The sequence below is a fragment of the Vespula pensylvanica genome, chromosome 14, assembly GCF_014466175.1.
Source record: "Vespula pensylvanica isolate Volc-1 chromosome 14, ASM1446617v1, whole genome shotgun sequence".
Classification (NCBI taxonomy): Eukaryota; Metazoa; Arthropoda; class Insecta; order Hymenoptera; family Vespidae; genus Vespula; species Vespula pensylvanica.
The window spans coordinates 148,396-165,221 of record NC_057698.1 but is presented as its reverse complement, the minus strand read 5'-3'; the positions used below and the strand labels follow the sequence as shown (position 1 = coordinate 165,221).

The window sequence follows — 16,826 nt, the reverse complement described above, 5'->3', positions numbered from 1 at the left end:
TCATCGATATTAAGTAGGTAATTATCAGTAGTTTGTGCTAGTTCACGTTTAATCCTTCATCCGTCGATGTGTGACTCTTATCGGTTGCTTTCGATTTTACACATTTTCATAATTTTTAAGCAAAAAGCCGATTGAAGGTCGAAGAATAATTTTTTTTTTAGATATTTGCTAAAGTTATGCGAGGTTAATTTGTTGTGGAAGAAAATTGAAATGGAAAAAGAAAAATTATTACAGAATTTTTCCCTTCTCATCTCCTCTTGTCAAGTTCGCGAAGTGCTACCGAAAATCTATTATTTTTATCATTGCAAAAAGGAAGTATGCGTGTATTTGAGATATAAAAATATAAGAGATGCCTAAATGCTTTCTTTTTCCATCAAAATATAGCAAGCGTTTCGAAGAAATTAATCGTAATCATGTTATAAGTAGTATTTAATAAATGCATCTCTTTTTCTTTATACATATACGATGCAGTATTTTCGACAGTGTTTATTATACCGGTTATAGTATACGATACGTGTGACTAGTGCGTTTCAACGAGAATAAGAAGGGCATGTTTAAACAATGAACGGATTTTCGCAGCATGCATAGTGTGTATCGTTCGTTCTATTTGCCATTTTATATATATACATACATGCATGCGTGCATACATACATATATGTATACATATATAAATTTATTAATTTACGCATATACTTTACATATGGTATTATGGTAAAATGCATAAAACGTAGGTAACTAAAATATTTTTCACTTTATCTTATCGGAAGATCAGAAAAGAGCAGTTAAAGAAAGTCAATCGAAAAGAAACGTTTGTCAATTGTTACAAATTCCATTTCTATCGTATTCCGTAGTTTTCTCTCTCTAAAAAATGAAAAAAGAAAAAAAAAGGTCTACAATATAAATCGATTTCGTCATTTTATCTCTTTCTGGCTACAATCGTACAACTCGATATTTACAAGAGCATTGTTCACGTTATACAAAACGAATCATCCGACCTTTTTAAATACCTTGACATCTTTAAATACCTGTTTCATTAAGTTTTTTTAAACGACGAAATATTTTCAAGGCATTATCCAAATTGAAGATGATTCACTCTGCATACGAATACGCGTATATACAAATCTATCGTATCACTTTTATTAAACGGCACGAAATAAATAACAAGTAGATACTTTTAATGATGAACACGAAATCCATCACGGCGTTGAAGGTATGTAATATCATAGTTCTATGATTTTCTGCAAAAAACAGTTATTTCGTTACCTGAGGAACGTTTTTTTTCTATCTTATCTTCTCTTTAAAAAACGAAGCGTTCGAACGAGTTCACGCGAAGCGCGTTATTTAATTTACCGTCCTGACTGTTTAACGATATTTCTTTTATCGGCAGTGATTCATATAGATCGTTTAGACGGTGAAATTTCTCTCTCTCTCTCTCTCTCCCCCCCTCTCTCTATCTATCTATCTGTCTCTTTCTCTCTGTGTGTACGTACGACTATATAAAATTTACAAGTAAAATAGTCTGCACAAATGATAACAAATAGAAAAAAAAAGTATTATGAGAAGAGGCGAACAGTCGTTATTATTTTATACATTTTTCCTATCTAATCCGATTAGAGTAATGGTAAGCTCTTTAGTATAACCTTAGTACTTTTGTACGTGTCTCGTGTGAACGACAAAAGGAATATTTCTTCTTTCAACACAAACAAACTTGTTCAACGACAAAGATGAAAGAACAAGAGACGTTTCGATGAGACCGGAAAAAAAATTAGATATTGTATATTGTAGGCTCTATTGCACGAAATTCGACACACTTCTATAGCATGTTCGTTCGACGCAGTTTAGAATAATAATTCTCTTAGTACCTATAGGAAGAAATTGTGTGTGTATTTGGCAAATTTAAATATCATTTTTTTTCTACTTGCCTTTTTTGTAACTATATATATATATATAAAACCTTTCCTAGCAATTCTATTTACATCACGCTGTACACGCGAATTCTTAGGACGAACAAGAAAAAAAAGAAAAGAAAAAAAGATCGTATATAAATAGGAAACTTTTCCCGGGATATGCATTTTCAGTGCTTATTTGAAAAAAAAAGAAAACAAAAAAAACAGCGATATCGATTGAAAACTAACAACTTTTCCCTTCTCCTTGTTTCATGCTGCCTTGATCAAAAACGTGTTGTTTTTACTCGGATCTTTACAACTTTCTCTCTCTCTCTCTCTCTCTCTCTCTTTCCTTTTTCATTTAACGACAATAATAATAATAATTATTATATATTCTTCATCATAAGCGGCATCGCGTAAGAACCAAAATTTTTTCCAATACGCACTATAAGTTAAATACAGTAAATCAAACTCGCATATAAAATCTAATTAATTGTCCTAATTTTCGTTATAGACTATCAGTTATAATAATAATAATAATAATAATAATAATAATAATAGTAATAATAATAATAATAATAATAATAATAATAATAATAATATTACTCTGATAACTCCTCGATACATCTCCCTTTTTTCTTGCTGTATTTGTTATGATTAAGCAGCTTAGTTCTAGCGTAATATTTCATTCATCTTCACATTGACCGTTACCGTTGTAGTACTGTTTGTAGCAACGACAGTAATAGTAGCAACAACAGCAGTAGTAATATTATTAGTATAGTAGTAATAGTAGCACTAGCAATAATAATAGCGATAGTAATAGTATCACCGTTCTTAAATATGTAGATACTACCACCGTATATGATGCTCGAGCGTCACAATTTCGATGAAACATTCATGAATCTCTGCGATCTCTTCTCTTTTGCTTCTTCTCCATCTTTATTTGTTTAGTTAATTATTTGTTGCTTTCCAAAATGGCATATGTTCGATAAATATGTACAAGCGAAAGTTTCACCGAAAGTGCAACGTTCGTTTATATTTATCAGCCCATTGATAATACTTTATTCGATCAAGGATTAAATTTGTCATTTAAATATTAAGTTGGCTTAACAACGAACAATCAAAGTTCTCATCCTAAGAATGTTTCTTTCGCCATTTCAAAATTAAAAAACGATAAACGTCGATGTAAAAATTTCGTTTATCATTTTAATTAATTGTTAAATGGTAACACGATACAATGGAAATATATAAGAGGATACATTAATTTGACTATAATCAGAACTTGAATTGCGTTAATCATTAATCCAATTAATGCGTAAATAACAAACATAATTGATTGTATGAAATATTGTCAGCGCTAATTATTAATGGCAGACGACATTCATTTAATTATCGTCTCGCCGATATTCATTAAATTATCTAATCGATATATGCCCATTATCATCGAATCTTAAGCCGCGCGAACCTTTAGTAAGCTTAGACCTTACACAATCGTATATGCACAATACACGACCATGCCACTAGCGAATAACTCTATTAATTTCTTTTATTTCTTTATTTTCCTTTTTTCTCCTCCTTCTGCTGCTTCAAAATGTTTCTTTTCATCGTTGCTGCTTGCTACTAAATTTGATTTTTTGTTTTCTTTTTTTTTCTTTTTTGTTTTTTTTTTTTCCCCCAATTTTCAACACGTTAATCAGTCCGTAAAAGATCGATTTAAAAAGAAATTTTAGCTACTCATCCACCAAAGACAAATAATTATGCACGCAAGAGAATAAACAAAATAAGGATTTGGATCTTTCACAGAAACGGTTATGATTGGCTTTCTTACCAATCGACTTTTTCATTCGTTCTCACAGTTCCTCTAACGAAAGTCCTAAGGAATTAGTGGAATCGAGTAAAAATCTTTCACGCGATAACAGCTACGGCATTCTAAGCAAGGATTGAAAAATGGGTTAAATTGTCATCTTAAAAGTTAAATAAAATTCTAAAACATTTTCACGACTGACGACGTACCTTATAATTCGCACAATTCTCGGAGTAGGATGTTTCGCTGCGAGGAGCTTTAAAATACCGGTTTAAGGCTTAAGCATACGTCCCGACGACGACAATCGATCTTTCAATAGACGATACTTCTCGTGTTTACATCCTTGAACAATTTCTTTTGAGAACACCATTATCCCTCTCTCTCTCTCTCTCTCTCTCTCTCTCTCGTTCATCCTTTTCCAAGATCGCGAACGTTTTTACACGAGTCCATTTCAAACGATAGACTTTTCCTCACCTTGTCTCTTCAATGTTTCCGCACAAAAACGATGGTTCGTAGGTGATGATACCAACGAGCGAATCACTTTTGATATACCGACAAACTCCCTTCGGCCTTACTCGTTACAGACTTCTGTTCGTTTTTGTTACTGGACTGATGTCTGGCAGTGGCTTGAACCTTACTCGTCTCGTAAGACTTTGCGAGGGAACAAGAATTTTGTCTACTCCTCGGTTGTTGTTTACTGAGATCACGCTGACTACTCGACGAAGCCGGATCGTTCTTTCGTCTCGGATGTCCTATTCTTCCGGAACCGAAAGAACCCGCCCTACTACGAAAATGTGACACATTGACCGTGTCAACGCGCGATTTTTGGTTGTTAGGAACGTCGGAATTAGACGTTGGTAAAGTGACCGTACTGGAACCACCCGAGAGCCGTCGAACTCTACTTATCGGAGAACCATCGGTACCACTGCCACTTCCACTTTCGGAAAGACTTCTGTTACGTCTTTTCGCTGCTTGTGCTCGGGCGTTTGTGGCGAATCCTTGGAGCATTTCGTTAATCTGGGGCTGTTTATAAACATTCGTTGAGATTAGTCATCGTACGGGGATCGTACACGACGGAGGAAAAAAAAAGATAAATATACCTCTACGACCCTAAAGTCTTCGATACTCTTGAATTTGGATAAATATTCTTGTAATTGCGGATCGATGTGAAGGTCGTCAGAGTTTTTGTAGTATTTCAAGAAGGCCCAGAATTTCTCCAATCCGTATAATTGTCCTGTGGCGCATCGAACGAGAGACGATTAATCATCGATATTTCTATGATAGAGATTGCATGCTTCGATACGTAAGATGACGTTTTGTCGAGTTACGTCATTTTCCATAAAACACAAACTTGCACGGTGTTTAAGAAAAAAAATCACAACTCCTTTCGCTTTCGCACATCTTTACCATTTAGCTACGAACCGATCATCGTAACCAAACAACCTATTATGTGCAAGAACGTGACTTAACCTTCGACAAAATCTATATCTACTCACCACTTTCATAATCGTATATCGTCTCGATTTGGAAGTCTTTGTACAGCTGCGGTCTGAATTTCCTCTCCAAGCCGTAACTATAAAATCTGAATAAACATTCCAATCCGTAACGGTAGCCCTCCAAGGCATCTTCTTTGGCTAGATTTCGAAATTCTTCGTACATCGTGCGATTGAAATTTTCTCGCAAGAAGAACGACCAGAAACGGAAGAGCGTGTTCATTTCTTGGGATTGGCCGATACCTAATCTTTTGCGTTCTAAGATAAAAGGAAAATTTTCGTAATGAATGATGCACGATCCCAAAGGATTGCTACGTTCCGAAGGTAAGAGAAAAAATATGCTTCAGATTAAAATTCTCTTCACCTTTGTCCCTCAGTCGGGAAAAGAAGACAAAATATAGAATGTTCATCATTTCGTGAATTCGTAGGAGTAAAGTTTAATCCTTAAATAAAGTTTCGTTCCATTCAAATTACCTTTCAAACAACGCGAGTGATATTTGTGATAGACTTGTTGAGTAAATCCATTTTCCTTCAACAAGGCGTGACTGGGATGCTGGAATATCGGCAAGGATTGGGGCGCGCTTCCGTAACTACTTGCCAGATAACTTTCACTGGGGCTCGTTCCAGCGCTACTTCTGTCATTCGTAAATATGAAAACGTATTAATAACGAACGTAGGTACGCGTCAACGAGCTCTAACAAGTAAATTCGTACCCCGTAGAGTAAGTACGTGGACGGTGTTCCCGAACATCCATTATCCAACCGACGTGATGTTCTACAGGAGGGTTATTACTGTGACGAGTCTTTCGTTTACGCGGCGTTCGGGGATCGACCGATGGTTCGTCCTTGACCACCGCAAAGAATCTTGGAACGGTTCCACGTCTTCCACTTCTGCTGTTTTTCGCTTTGTCGTTCCAACGATTCTTTTCGTTCTTTCTTTCCCTTTTGGTCGAGCCTTCCGACGAGTTAGGAACCTAATTTGGAGGAAGAAACGATAATTAAGGATCAAGGAACCGTTACGCTCGATGGCTACTTACTAAACAAGTTAAAAAAAAAAGGGAAAAGAAATATGTACTTGTACGGGAGGAGACTGCGAGATGTCCAAGTCCTCGACGGCAGACGGCGGAGGCGGAGGAACTTCGGGATTGGCTTTTCTTGGAGGCTTCGGCGCCATTTTCTCGAAGTCCTCTTGGCTGATGACGTTTACGGTTTTGTAATTGTTAATCGAAGACGACGAACCGTACTGCAAATGTATGATATAATAATGACTCGTTAAGAACGACTACGTGCATCGAACGAGACTGTGGACGGGTTTTAGCGCGATCGTCGATACGTTACCCTTTGCCCATCCTTGTTCCACAGATCCTCTTCGTAATAATACAATCCGTCATTGATAGCCTGTTCAAGATCTTGCGTCATCTTTACTCTCGTTGTCCAATCGCCCGTACGATCGTGACCCTCGTGTTTAGGTATCCTCGACGAATTCGGAACAGTCATTTGCGTAACTATCAACAGCTTATTAACGTCCCTATCGGATAATTCATAGTCTTCGTCGTCCTCTGACCTAAAAATATTTCGTTCTCTCGAAACAACTCAACTTATAACTTAATCGCAAGCCCATTGTTATATCGTCGAAGGAACAATTCTCTCACCATTCGGAAAAAGCATTGTGTCGTCCAGTCGGTGGTGGTGTGTCCAATTCTTCGTCAAATTGGAAATCCAATTCTTCTCTTTCCTCGTTTTTATGAATGCCGGGCTTTTCCTTTTCTTCAGATTTTTCTTTATGCGAATGTTTCACTCTCCTTTTTACCTGCCAGACCGTATCACACCGTATATCATATAATACCGTGTCATGCCATATCACGCAACGCACACGCACACGCACACGCACGCACACGCACACGCACGACGCATGCAAAACAATGTTCGTATAGAATCTTGTATCAGGAAATTTTAATTGACGAGAATTACCTCTTTCCAACTGTTATCGGATGGCGACGAAGGCGCTAGCGACTTCTCGTCGTTGATTTGTACTTTCGGTGGGATACAATTCTCTGTGTGCGTTTTATCATTCAAGGTTATCGACTCGCTGCTACTCGATTCATTGGTCGACAGTGGAGACAATTCATTACTCGATGGTTCAGGAAGAACGGAATTTGGTATTTTGACTATTTCATCTTTTCTCGATAGACCGTTTTCTCGTTGTTGACTTACTTGTTTACTCAATGTGAGCTTGCTTGTCATGTCTACGGGTATAAATTCAGGCACGTCCGGATTCAAACTATCGCCCATAGAGGATGAGATACTCTCGGATTCGCTTATTCTTCCTATTGTCGATAGTAATTGGTAATTCGATTGGAGGATTCGAGGAACTGGGGGAACAGGAATCGACGATAAGGGTCTCGCAGCTGGATAAAATTCAACCTCGGATGTAGGATGTATTACTTCGTTTCGAGAGGATACCGATGCGTCGGACGAATCGGAATAAACGGGATTCCCAGCTGCATCCAGGATGGGCCACTTTAATGGATCGATCCTTGTTCTGACCTAAACACAGCGAATAAAGGATCGTTGCGATGAAACTGAGAGCGAGAGCGAGAGAGACAAAGTCGAAAGAGCTACGGCGTCTTTGATAAGCTCGTGTAAGGAGGTCTACTTTCAAACCCCGTTCATTGGAACGGTGTCAGCGAATCCTCCCGAGTTTGTTCTAGCACAATAATTTCGTCCAATTGACTCGTAGTGTAATTGGATATTTTACATTATTCGTGCACGATCTTGATGGATTCAATTTGGAAGAGAGAAAAAAGAAAATCTTACCTTGAATCCATCGACCAACTCCAATTTCTCCGATTCCGTTATAGCCTCGATCACCACAGACACATCGGTCGTCAAAGTTTGAACGCGATGAAAAGATGCGATCAACGTGATGGGCAAGAATCCCTGAGCATCCATTTTGCGTCTCAAAAAAAAGTCACGTAACAGATTCTCTTCGCTGAAGTAATACTCTCTAAAAAGGCAATAATCGTTTATGAAACTGTTCATCCATTTTGAAAAAAATAAAAGAATCCTAAAGTGAAATTTACATTTGTTTTCTTATGCACTCTTTAAGCGTCGTTGTATCCATGTTGATGAAACTAGCATTACTAAAGTAAAACGTTCCCATGTATGGCATCATGTACGCTGGATCGAGTGGACCAAATTTTTGCATCTACGAACAGAAATAATTATATGTCGTCGGACGTTTGAAAATTTAATATAAAGGCGCTAAAGAACAAAAAATAAATGTTAAAAAAGAGCTTACCTGAGCATATTCCGTGGTATAATTGGAATAATCGTGATCGTGTCTATGTCTAAAGTTACCACGAGACATGCCGCCACGCCCACCACGTCCTCTGCCCCTAAAGCTTCGTCCACCTCGACCACCCCTAAAATTGTATCCTGGTCTATCGTATTCTCTATCTCGCCAGGTTTCTCCATCTTTAACGAGGTAACACGAAAACAAGAAAGATATAAATAGGATGTAAGCTACGAGCTAAAATTCACGTAGAGCATGAAAGACACAACCATCTTCGAGATTTCATAGGGGAAAAAAAAAAAAAAAAAAGAACGAGACGATGACTAACATACATTCTTCAGGAGATCTTTGGAACGAGGGAAAAGTGCCAAGGGCCAAATACTCTCGCTCACTCACTCACTCGATCACTCGATATTATGGAGAGCATGTCGAGTAAATAATCAAATGCACATACGTAGAAAGAATTACCTTCGTTATTTTTTTCTCTTTGGTGTTGATATTTTGGCGAGCGTTCTCTCTTGCCTCTATTTTTTGTTATATCTATATCAAATGGAACCCACTTTTGTTTGTTCACTGCGGAATCATAAATGAATGAAATTATTAAAAGAAAAAAAGAAAAAAAAGAGGAAAAGGAGAAAATTTTGATCCAATTAAACGTAATCCTAATGTTTACCTTTCTTTCTTTTTTCGCTACTGTCCGTGTGTTCATCGCTGTCATCCTGACATTGATTATGCTCTTTGTTTTCCTTTCCTTTACTCTCGATCGTATGTCCATTGCTTTCCTTCGAATTATTTTGCTCGGCAACACCATTTTGTTTCGGAGTTGTCACGGGTGTCTTCTTCTAAAGCAGAACAGGCTTTAATATATATAAATATTTGGAAAAAATTGCACGAAAAACGTGCTAAGGTATTCCAAAAAACAAATAATAGTTATATAATGAGTTGTACGAGCACGTTTGTTTATCAGAGAAAGCAGAATCGAATACTCCGATCGTATAAAGTGTCTCTTATTTTTTCTAGCAAAAAGTATACGCTCGTAGAATAGTATTATCTTTTCTGCGAGCTCTAGCTTTTTGCAAACGAACCAAGGTGTCTTTCTAAATGAAATGTTCATTAATGTAACTAAATATCGCAAGTCCGTGTATAAAAAAAAATTGAGAAAAGAAAAAAGAAAAAAAAAATATGCCTAACCTCTTGAGCTCCCAACGTTGGCCAATCTCCGATATCCGTGAAATCGCTCGCCTAAAAAAAAAAAAAAACAGGGGAAAAAAATAAAAAAGATGAAAACAACGAATTATTACAATGTTCCTAAAACTACGATTCTCGTATTTTAACAGCAGAAACATACCCTTTGGTTGACTTTTCTTCTATCCTTTAAAACTTTAACGATCGTTGGCTCGGCTGCGGTGGGGAGTCCATTTTCTAGGAGGGGAAAAAAAACCGATTAAGCAAGTAAATATATAAAATAAAGGCACGGATTAATGGAGAAAAAACAAACGAACAAACAAAAAACTCATTGATTTAAAATACTCGAACACAAATGATGATTTAAATAATAAGAAATAACAAGTATTGAATTATTTCAATAAGTATTGAGATAATAAGGAATTCGCCGAGTACATGGTAAATACGTGTATGAGTAATGTACATCGTTAAAAGGGATGCTTTCTTGCTAACGCGTTATCGCCCTCGTCGACGAATAACGATTGACACGTGTTCGGAATATTAACAAGATTCCACTTGAATTATTACATTCTTATCGGCACAATTATAACTCGTTCCAAATTGTGACCTCGATTATCTCTCTCTCTCTCTCTCTATCGGCAACACGTGAACGTTTCTCGAATATTTTTATCTGTAACATCCCACGTCACGAAAGAACGAGAGAAATCCGCGTTCGAGTTGCCGACACCGTTCGAGTAATAGTTTGACAATGAACATCGTTGCTCTATCTTTAGATTTTTCTTTTTTAACAATGCATATAGAGAGAATTTATCGCGCGCAAATTAAACGTAATCGCTTTGACTTTTCTGAATATGTTTTCGTACCGTCGATTCGTCGAAACAAGTCAAATGTCCCTAGTAAAACGAATTATGCTTTGAATGTTGAATTTCCCTCTCGTGAAAGAGGGCGGCAATTTTTGAAAAACCTGCGAGAATCGCGATGGCAGGGAAGTGGGTGGTTGGGGTTCAGCGATCTCCCTCTATTCTGGTCTCTCTCTCAACTGACCATTTCTTGGCAACGTGACGCGTTTCGGCTTTTTATCCATGCCAAACTGGTTGAGTTCGTTTGGAGGACACACGCATCGGAGTGAGAGTGTGAGAGAGAGAGAGAGAGAGAGAGAGAGAGAGCCCGACGACGAGGACGATGGCACGTTGCCCTAAAACCCGAGCAGATCGCCACGCTGACAATGCTCGCGTCGACGCTGAAAACAATAAACAACGGCCCTAAATTGGAAAACAAGGAAGAAGAACGTCGTCCCCTCTTTCGTCTCCGCGCCCTTCGTTAAAACGATAAAACGATTCCATGAAAAACGACGATAAGAAAAGACTCACTTCGGAGATTAGAATTTTCCTTCGGTTTGATCTTCATCGTGAAAACGTGGATGAACGATCTATTAAACCAAACCTGTTACGAAACGAAGGAAATAATCAAGGCCAAATCGAATGGTCGAAAAGGAAGGACGCACGACGACGCTTTTGACACCTTTCAAAATCGCGTCGCGAGCCGCGACCGATTTAACTTGCTCCTAGAAAATCAAATCGGATGTACAAGACGAGAGGGAGAGAGAGAGAGAGAGGATACATTTCACGAAAGAGCACTTCTCGCGAGAATTGTCTCACTAGCCGACGATACTAAGATCGCGATCCGAACAGCGTCTGTAACGTACTGGTCGAACTAGAGCTCGACCGAACGGTAGGAACGAAGCCCAAGAAGGAGAAGGGGAAAAGGTAAAACGGAAAGAGATGCTGTAAGATTTTTCGAGAGCGATAGGAACGCTCGAAATCGGTTCGCTGAATTTTCAAGCGAGAGCGCGCGATGCACTTGTCAAATGCTCGAGAGACTCGATCCACCTGAAAACTTACGTGTACTACCCGAGGAGTTACGAAACGCACGAGCCTCGTCGTCCCGTACGTATCTCGTCATCGTCGGCGATCAGAACGCGACGATCCCGCTGTAATTTTCGAGAATTTCCTTTCCGAAGAAAATGCAGAGAGAAGCTTTGGATTTAGCGATACGTTCGATCACAACATTTCTTTCCTAAGTAAAGAGAAATATATGCGGTATATGTATAAGTAACGACTCGAGAGATAACTTTATCGTTACCTAAAAACCTTTCACACGAAGGAGAAATTTTTCCTCCTCGATCGTTCTTCTTCTTCTTCTTCTTCTTCTCTTTCCTACGATCGAATTACACACCCGGCACGTCGTGCGACGGAAAAGCGGGCGCGAAAAGTGATTTGCGTAACGTAGAACGATATCGAGTTAAAGTACGAGTTAAAATATGAAAAGTGGCGCTAATAATAACGACGATAAAGATAATAAAACATTTCTACAGGAGCGTACGACGCAGAAGATCGTTGATACCGACTCGAATATCTTTATAACCCGAGGACGAAGAAGTTAGTCGAGTAATTCCTCGTAATAGAACGGCCTTTAAATGATCGAGCACTGGTCGATCGAACGAGACGATTGGCCGAACGCAAATCCGTTTGTACGTTTAAATGTACTTTCAAGCGCGTCCTTCTGGGAAGGTTCTTTTACGATTCCTTTTAATATTCGTTCTTTTTTAACGCGGTACACGAGGAGCACGACGCTCGTCAAGGCTGTTCTTCGGAAAGCTATCGTCGCCTTAACAATTCGTAAAATGCGAGTTTACGTTCCGGCCGTAATCGTGAGAAAATAAAACGCGCCCGTTCCTTGGCGAATACGTTTTCTTTTCTCCCGGGTCGAAGGAAGAAGGAAGGGATAAAGAGAAGAGAGAAAATGCGGAAGGAACGAGGATCGTTATCTCGCAGGATCAGATTTCTATTTCTTCGAGGCTCAGAATCTTCGTAGGAAATCTTAAACGAGAATTCTCACGCGATACGATTAAAATCGAAAAGTAGGATATTTCACTGACCTTTCGATTCTATCTCCTGTCCGCGTCGGCCTTCTCTCTATCTCGAAACTGGTTTGCTTTCCTGTACTCTCACTTTCCGCGACACATTTCAATACGGATCGAACTAACGTTTACCGAACACGTTCACGAGTCACGAACGTCTCCAAATCGAATCGAATCCAAGACCGACCAAACGTATGTCCAACCTGTCCATTTTGATTGAAATTGATCTTGGGTACGTATCTCGTCGTTGCGAGCGGATATCGATCGGGGAGGAACGTTAGGAGAAGAGGATGAATAAATGGAAGCTTCGAGAGAAGCCGAAGACGGAGAAGGAGTCTAGCGTAGTTTTAAACGCGGACGATGCCGGCTAGAAAGAGACCGAGTGTCTGGAACGTGGCGTGTGCCGTAAACTACGTAACGTCGTTAGGCACGTCTCCGTAACTGCATTACGTGCGCACAGACTCTCTACCCCTCCCCGCTGCCTAGTAAAAGTGTCAATGTCGTTGCCCTCCGCACAACTCGCACGTTTTCCTATCTCTCTTCTTCGCGATTCTAAGATCGCCTCGTCGTCTCTTTCGATCGCAGACGGACGACGGATCAACGATCCTACACTACTGCGATTCGACATATTTTCCATTCGGCGACGGAGTCCCCTTTTCGTCGTCGACTTTCCTTCGCGCTTGTTGTTAATTGTTGTCCGACGAACGCGCGTATCGAACTAGTTTTCGGAACGCGTCTGTCACGTTCATCGATCGAGATTTACAAAGTCATCGCCAAGAAGACCACGACAGCCCGGCCTATTCGATTCGTGCCCTCCCGAATCATCCCCCTCGTCGTATGGTCGTATCGAGGAAAGGGGACCGGTATCGAACAAACAATCCGCGACATCGCAAAGTTTCGATGCCAGCCGTTTCGAGCGCGTATAGATTTTTGGTGGCGTAGAAAGGGACGCGTAAGAGACAAGAGGAGAAAAAGAAAATTATATAAATTATAGAAAGGAGGCGACAACGTGTCGATTTCCGTATCGCCCGTCTACTTTCTTGCCACGTATACCGCATAGTCGTACGTTAACTCGAATAAACGAGCTACGATTGGATCTTTTTTGAGTACACTATTATCATTATCGGCTTATCAGATAGCTCTCCTGTAGCAATTAAACGCGCGCGAATTTTGGCGATCGTACTCGCTCGAACGGCTTCCTTTTCCTCCCCGCGAAAGAACCACGTGGCAACAGGATTTTTTCTAAGGGGAAGAAGAAGGATCGAGCTAGGCACAAAACGCGCAAAAACGCGCGACCCTTAATATCGCTTATCGTTAGAATCGACGACAATCGCCACGTTTCTCCGATTTATCCGAATCGTCCGTTTTTCGCCGTCCCTTTAGCCTTCCGCGACGTTCGAAGACGCGCTTCTATTTTCATCGTAATGCGAATAATGGAACGACAAGACACGCGCGCGCGTAGAATTACCGATATACAAAAGGTACTTTATAAACGTTCGAGTAATCGCTAAATAATTAATTCCTCGCAAGGTGGACGCCTTTCCCATCAAGTTTCGATCCATAGCCTCGAAGAATATGGTTAAAAAAATGGACGATGTCATGGCTCGTAGTCGAGTTGCCTTCCTCGGAATTAGCTTTAAATCCATTAAATATATTTTAGGACGCTCGATCGATTCGTAGGTTTGCCACATACGTTGGAGCAACAATAACCTAAGGCGCGTTGATAGGACGATCACGAAATCTTATTTGAACGAGTAACAGACTCGTCCTTTCCCTGGAAAGCGTTGAAGGAGTAGATATGTTCAACAAACGCATAGATATGTTCTAGTACAGACGTACGTAGCGTTGCTGAAGCGGATGCAAAAAAAACCAGCAAATATCTGATCCATCTTGCGCTACTCAGGAAAATGCCCCTCTGTATCCAACGCGTAAACTCACCTACTGTCCCTTGTTGCGAGCGTTGCTGCTGAGGCTGCAACACTCTTTTCTCCTTTACGCTTGGCTTGTCCGTAGAGACCGCACTTGCGCTAGGCGCAGCCACCGGTTGCTGAACAGAAGATTGAAGAGGTTTCGTTTTAGTCCAAGGATTGACGGCTGGCAAAGGAGCCTCCACATACTTCACTGGAGCCAACGCTTGGACTTCGTTTTCCTCTCGAGTCTCCCTTTCTTTAATACCTTCCTTGTTATTAAGAACGTGTTCCATGCCGATCCTTTCGGTTCTGTCTCTTTCCTTCGTCGTTCTCTCTTTACTGTCGTCGCTAAGACCTCGCAGTCGATTTCTGTGGTCGCGATGTCGATGGCGTTCTCTGTGTTCTCTTTGTTGCTCCCTCAACTTTTCTTTTCTCCTAGCGCTCTTAGGAGCGACGGTTTGAAACTCTCCGTCGCTTCCAACATCCCCGTTATTCAATTTTTCTTGTTCCGGTATCGCCGTAGTGGACGCATCGGCTCGAGCTTTGGACTCTTGCACGGTCTCCTTTCTCACGGAAGGTTTCTCCGACGCGTCCTTGCCAAGTTGGAATTCGTTCTGGCACTTGTCCGCTCCAAGTTGTTGCGGTTGCGTGGCTGTAGCGAATCGTCTCCCAGCTCTCTGATACGATTTACCCTTGGTAGGAAGATTTTGCGACGAGACGATGCGTTCTTTAACGGTCGCGTTTGACTGACGAGCGGCAAATTGACCGCCTATATTTTCCTTGTTGTTCCCCTTGCTCGAGGACACCACTCTGCCGGCAGTAGTCTCGTTCGAAGCTGCTTTCGGATTGACTACGCTGGCGTAGGACACCCCAGGGCCCTCCTCTCGCTCGGTACTTCCCTGAGCGCCGCTGCTGACCACCTTCGCCGCCATCTTGAATCGCACGCGCGGAGAGACAAAAACACGAGGCAACGGGGTGGTCCCACCTCCTCGATATACTCCGTCTCTCTGCTGTCCGTCCGTCCGTCCGTCCGTCCCTCTCTTCCCTCTCTTCCCTCTTATTCCCTCCGCTCCTACTACCTGTCCGTCCGTCTCTCTACGCGGAGTTTTCTCCTTCCCTCGATCCTTCACGTTTCTCACTTCCGTTTAAAACTTGTCGAAACAACACTCGTTACTTTCCAACGGCGAAGAAACGTAAGATAACGCCAGTACTCGCCGGTTTCATGAATGACTCACCGAACTTATCTTCTCGTTCGTACCGAAGAGAAAAGGCGAGAGCGAGAATCCTAACCACGAGCGTATCCGCGATCGCTCAGGCCATCGACGAAGCGAGGAGCGTTAACATCGTGCCGTGCTTCGAGCGCATGGTGGTATTCGGCCGGTGTGGAATATCGTTAGGAACGACGAGACACCCGCGCGCTCTAGCTTGCCTTTCCCCCACTCTCGCTCGCTCGCTCCCTCTCTCTCTCTCTCTCTCTCTCTCACGTTCTATTCGTCGATTGTTAAATGTTGCACGCAGGGACGACACACACCCAACACCCCCACGCGGTTGCGGCCGTCGTTTTCTTCCTTGCTGTACGTCCGCTGTTGTGCCGTGTAGTGTCGCGTCGCGTCGTACTTTTCTTCCCGGTACGAGCTCGCGCACGCGCGTCCTCGGAAGCCTTCTCACCAGACTTTTTCTCGATCGAGGCGAAAGTACTACGGACGGTATGGGTACTGCCAGCACCGGTACGGTGTAGCCACGAGAGACGATTCGAGAATCCCTTCCTCTCTCTTTCCCCTTCCTCTATTCTAACCTTCCACCACGTGCCTTTTAAAATTCTCCTATATATCTGGTATATAATATTTTCTTTTTTCTACCCAAGGGGATGTTTGTTTTCCTACGTACTCTGAAATACACAACGTTGACTCGTAACCGTATTACGTTTTCGAAAGGAGGAGAGAAAAGAGTGAATGAGAGAGAGAGAGAGAGAGAGAGAGAGAGAGAGATTTCGCTCGTATCCGAACCACGAGGTCTGCCGTACCTTGCGTTTCCCTCTGCTTGCTCGACGACGACGAACGATCGCTCTTCCTTCTTCTTGCTTTTTCTCCTTCGTCTACTTCTCTCCGAACGAATCAAAATACGCCTTCGCGAGTACGTACCGTACGTGCCGAGACGACAACGAGTAGGGGCAAAAGTAGTGGAACACCGGGAGACTCGTTTTATCCTCGAGAGGAATTTATCTTCTTTTATGGTTATACTCGTACGCCGTGTAACGTTTCTTCTCATTCGTCGTATCGCCGCCGTAGATTTTTTCTTCTTTGATTCGTGACGTCTAGCAACATCGTTGTAGCG

The 16,826-nt window shown here is 41.3% G+C and overlaps 1 protein-coding gene across 3 annotated transcripts; it reads right to left on the bottom strand.

Annotated features, from left to right (window-relative positions):
* Nucleotides 1-3,561: 3,561 nt before the first annotated feature.
* LOC122634380 (la-related protein 1B) lies at nt 3,562-16,550 on the bottom strand. 3 transcript variants are annotated; one of them, XM_043823268.1, is made up of 18 exons: nt 16,516-16,550; nt 14,521-16,380; nt 9,826-9,899; nt 9,669-9,719; nt 9,151-9,319; nt 8,946-9,050; nt 8,484-8,659; nt 8,266-8,390; nt 8,000-8,189; nt 7,154-7,729; nt 6,835-6,992; nt 6,521-6,746; nt 6,258-6,425; nt 5,897-6,156; nt 5,658-5,818; nt 5,187-5,441; nt 4,791-4,924; nt 3,562-4,713 (listed from the first exon to the last, which is right to left on the bottom strand). In XM_043823268.1, the coding sequence occupies exons 2-18, from the start codon at nt 15,422-15,424 to the stop codon at nt 4,228-4,230; spliced, it is 4,218 nt and encodes a 1,405-aa protein (XP_043679203.1). In that variant the 5' UTR covers nt 15,425-16,380; nt 16,516-16,550; the 3' UTR covers nt 3,562-4,227. The 3 variants fall into 3 exon arrangements, with proteins under 3 accessions (XP_043679203.1, XP_043679202.1, XP_043679204.1); XM_043823267.1 differs by lacking the exon at nt 16,516-16,550 and having other exon boundaries at nt 14,521-16,436; XM_043823269.1 differs by lacking the exon at nt 16,516-16,550 and having other exon boundaries at nt 9,151-9,316; nt 14,521-16,434.
* Between the last annotated feature and the right edge of the window lie 276 nt (nt 16,551-16,826).

Coding starts and splice junctions, on each gene's coding strand:
- LOC122634380 (XM_043823268.1), bottom strand. CDS start 15,424: ATGGCGGCGAAGGTGGTCAGCAGCGGCGCTCAGGGAAGTACCGAGCGA. Junction 9,051..9,150: donor TAGCGAAAAAAGAAAGAAAG/GTAAACATTAGG, acceptor ATGATTCCGCAG/TGAACAAACAAAAGTGGGTT. Junction 7,730..7,999: donor AGTTGGTCGATGGATTCAAG/GTAAGATTTTCT, acceptor CGCTGTGTTTAG/GTCAGAACAAGGATCGATCC.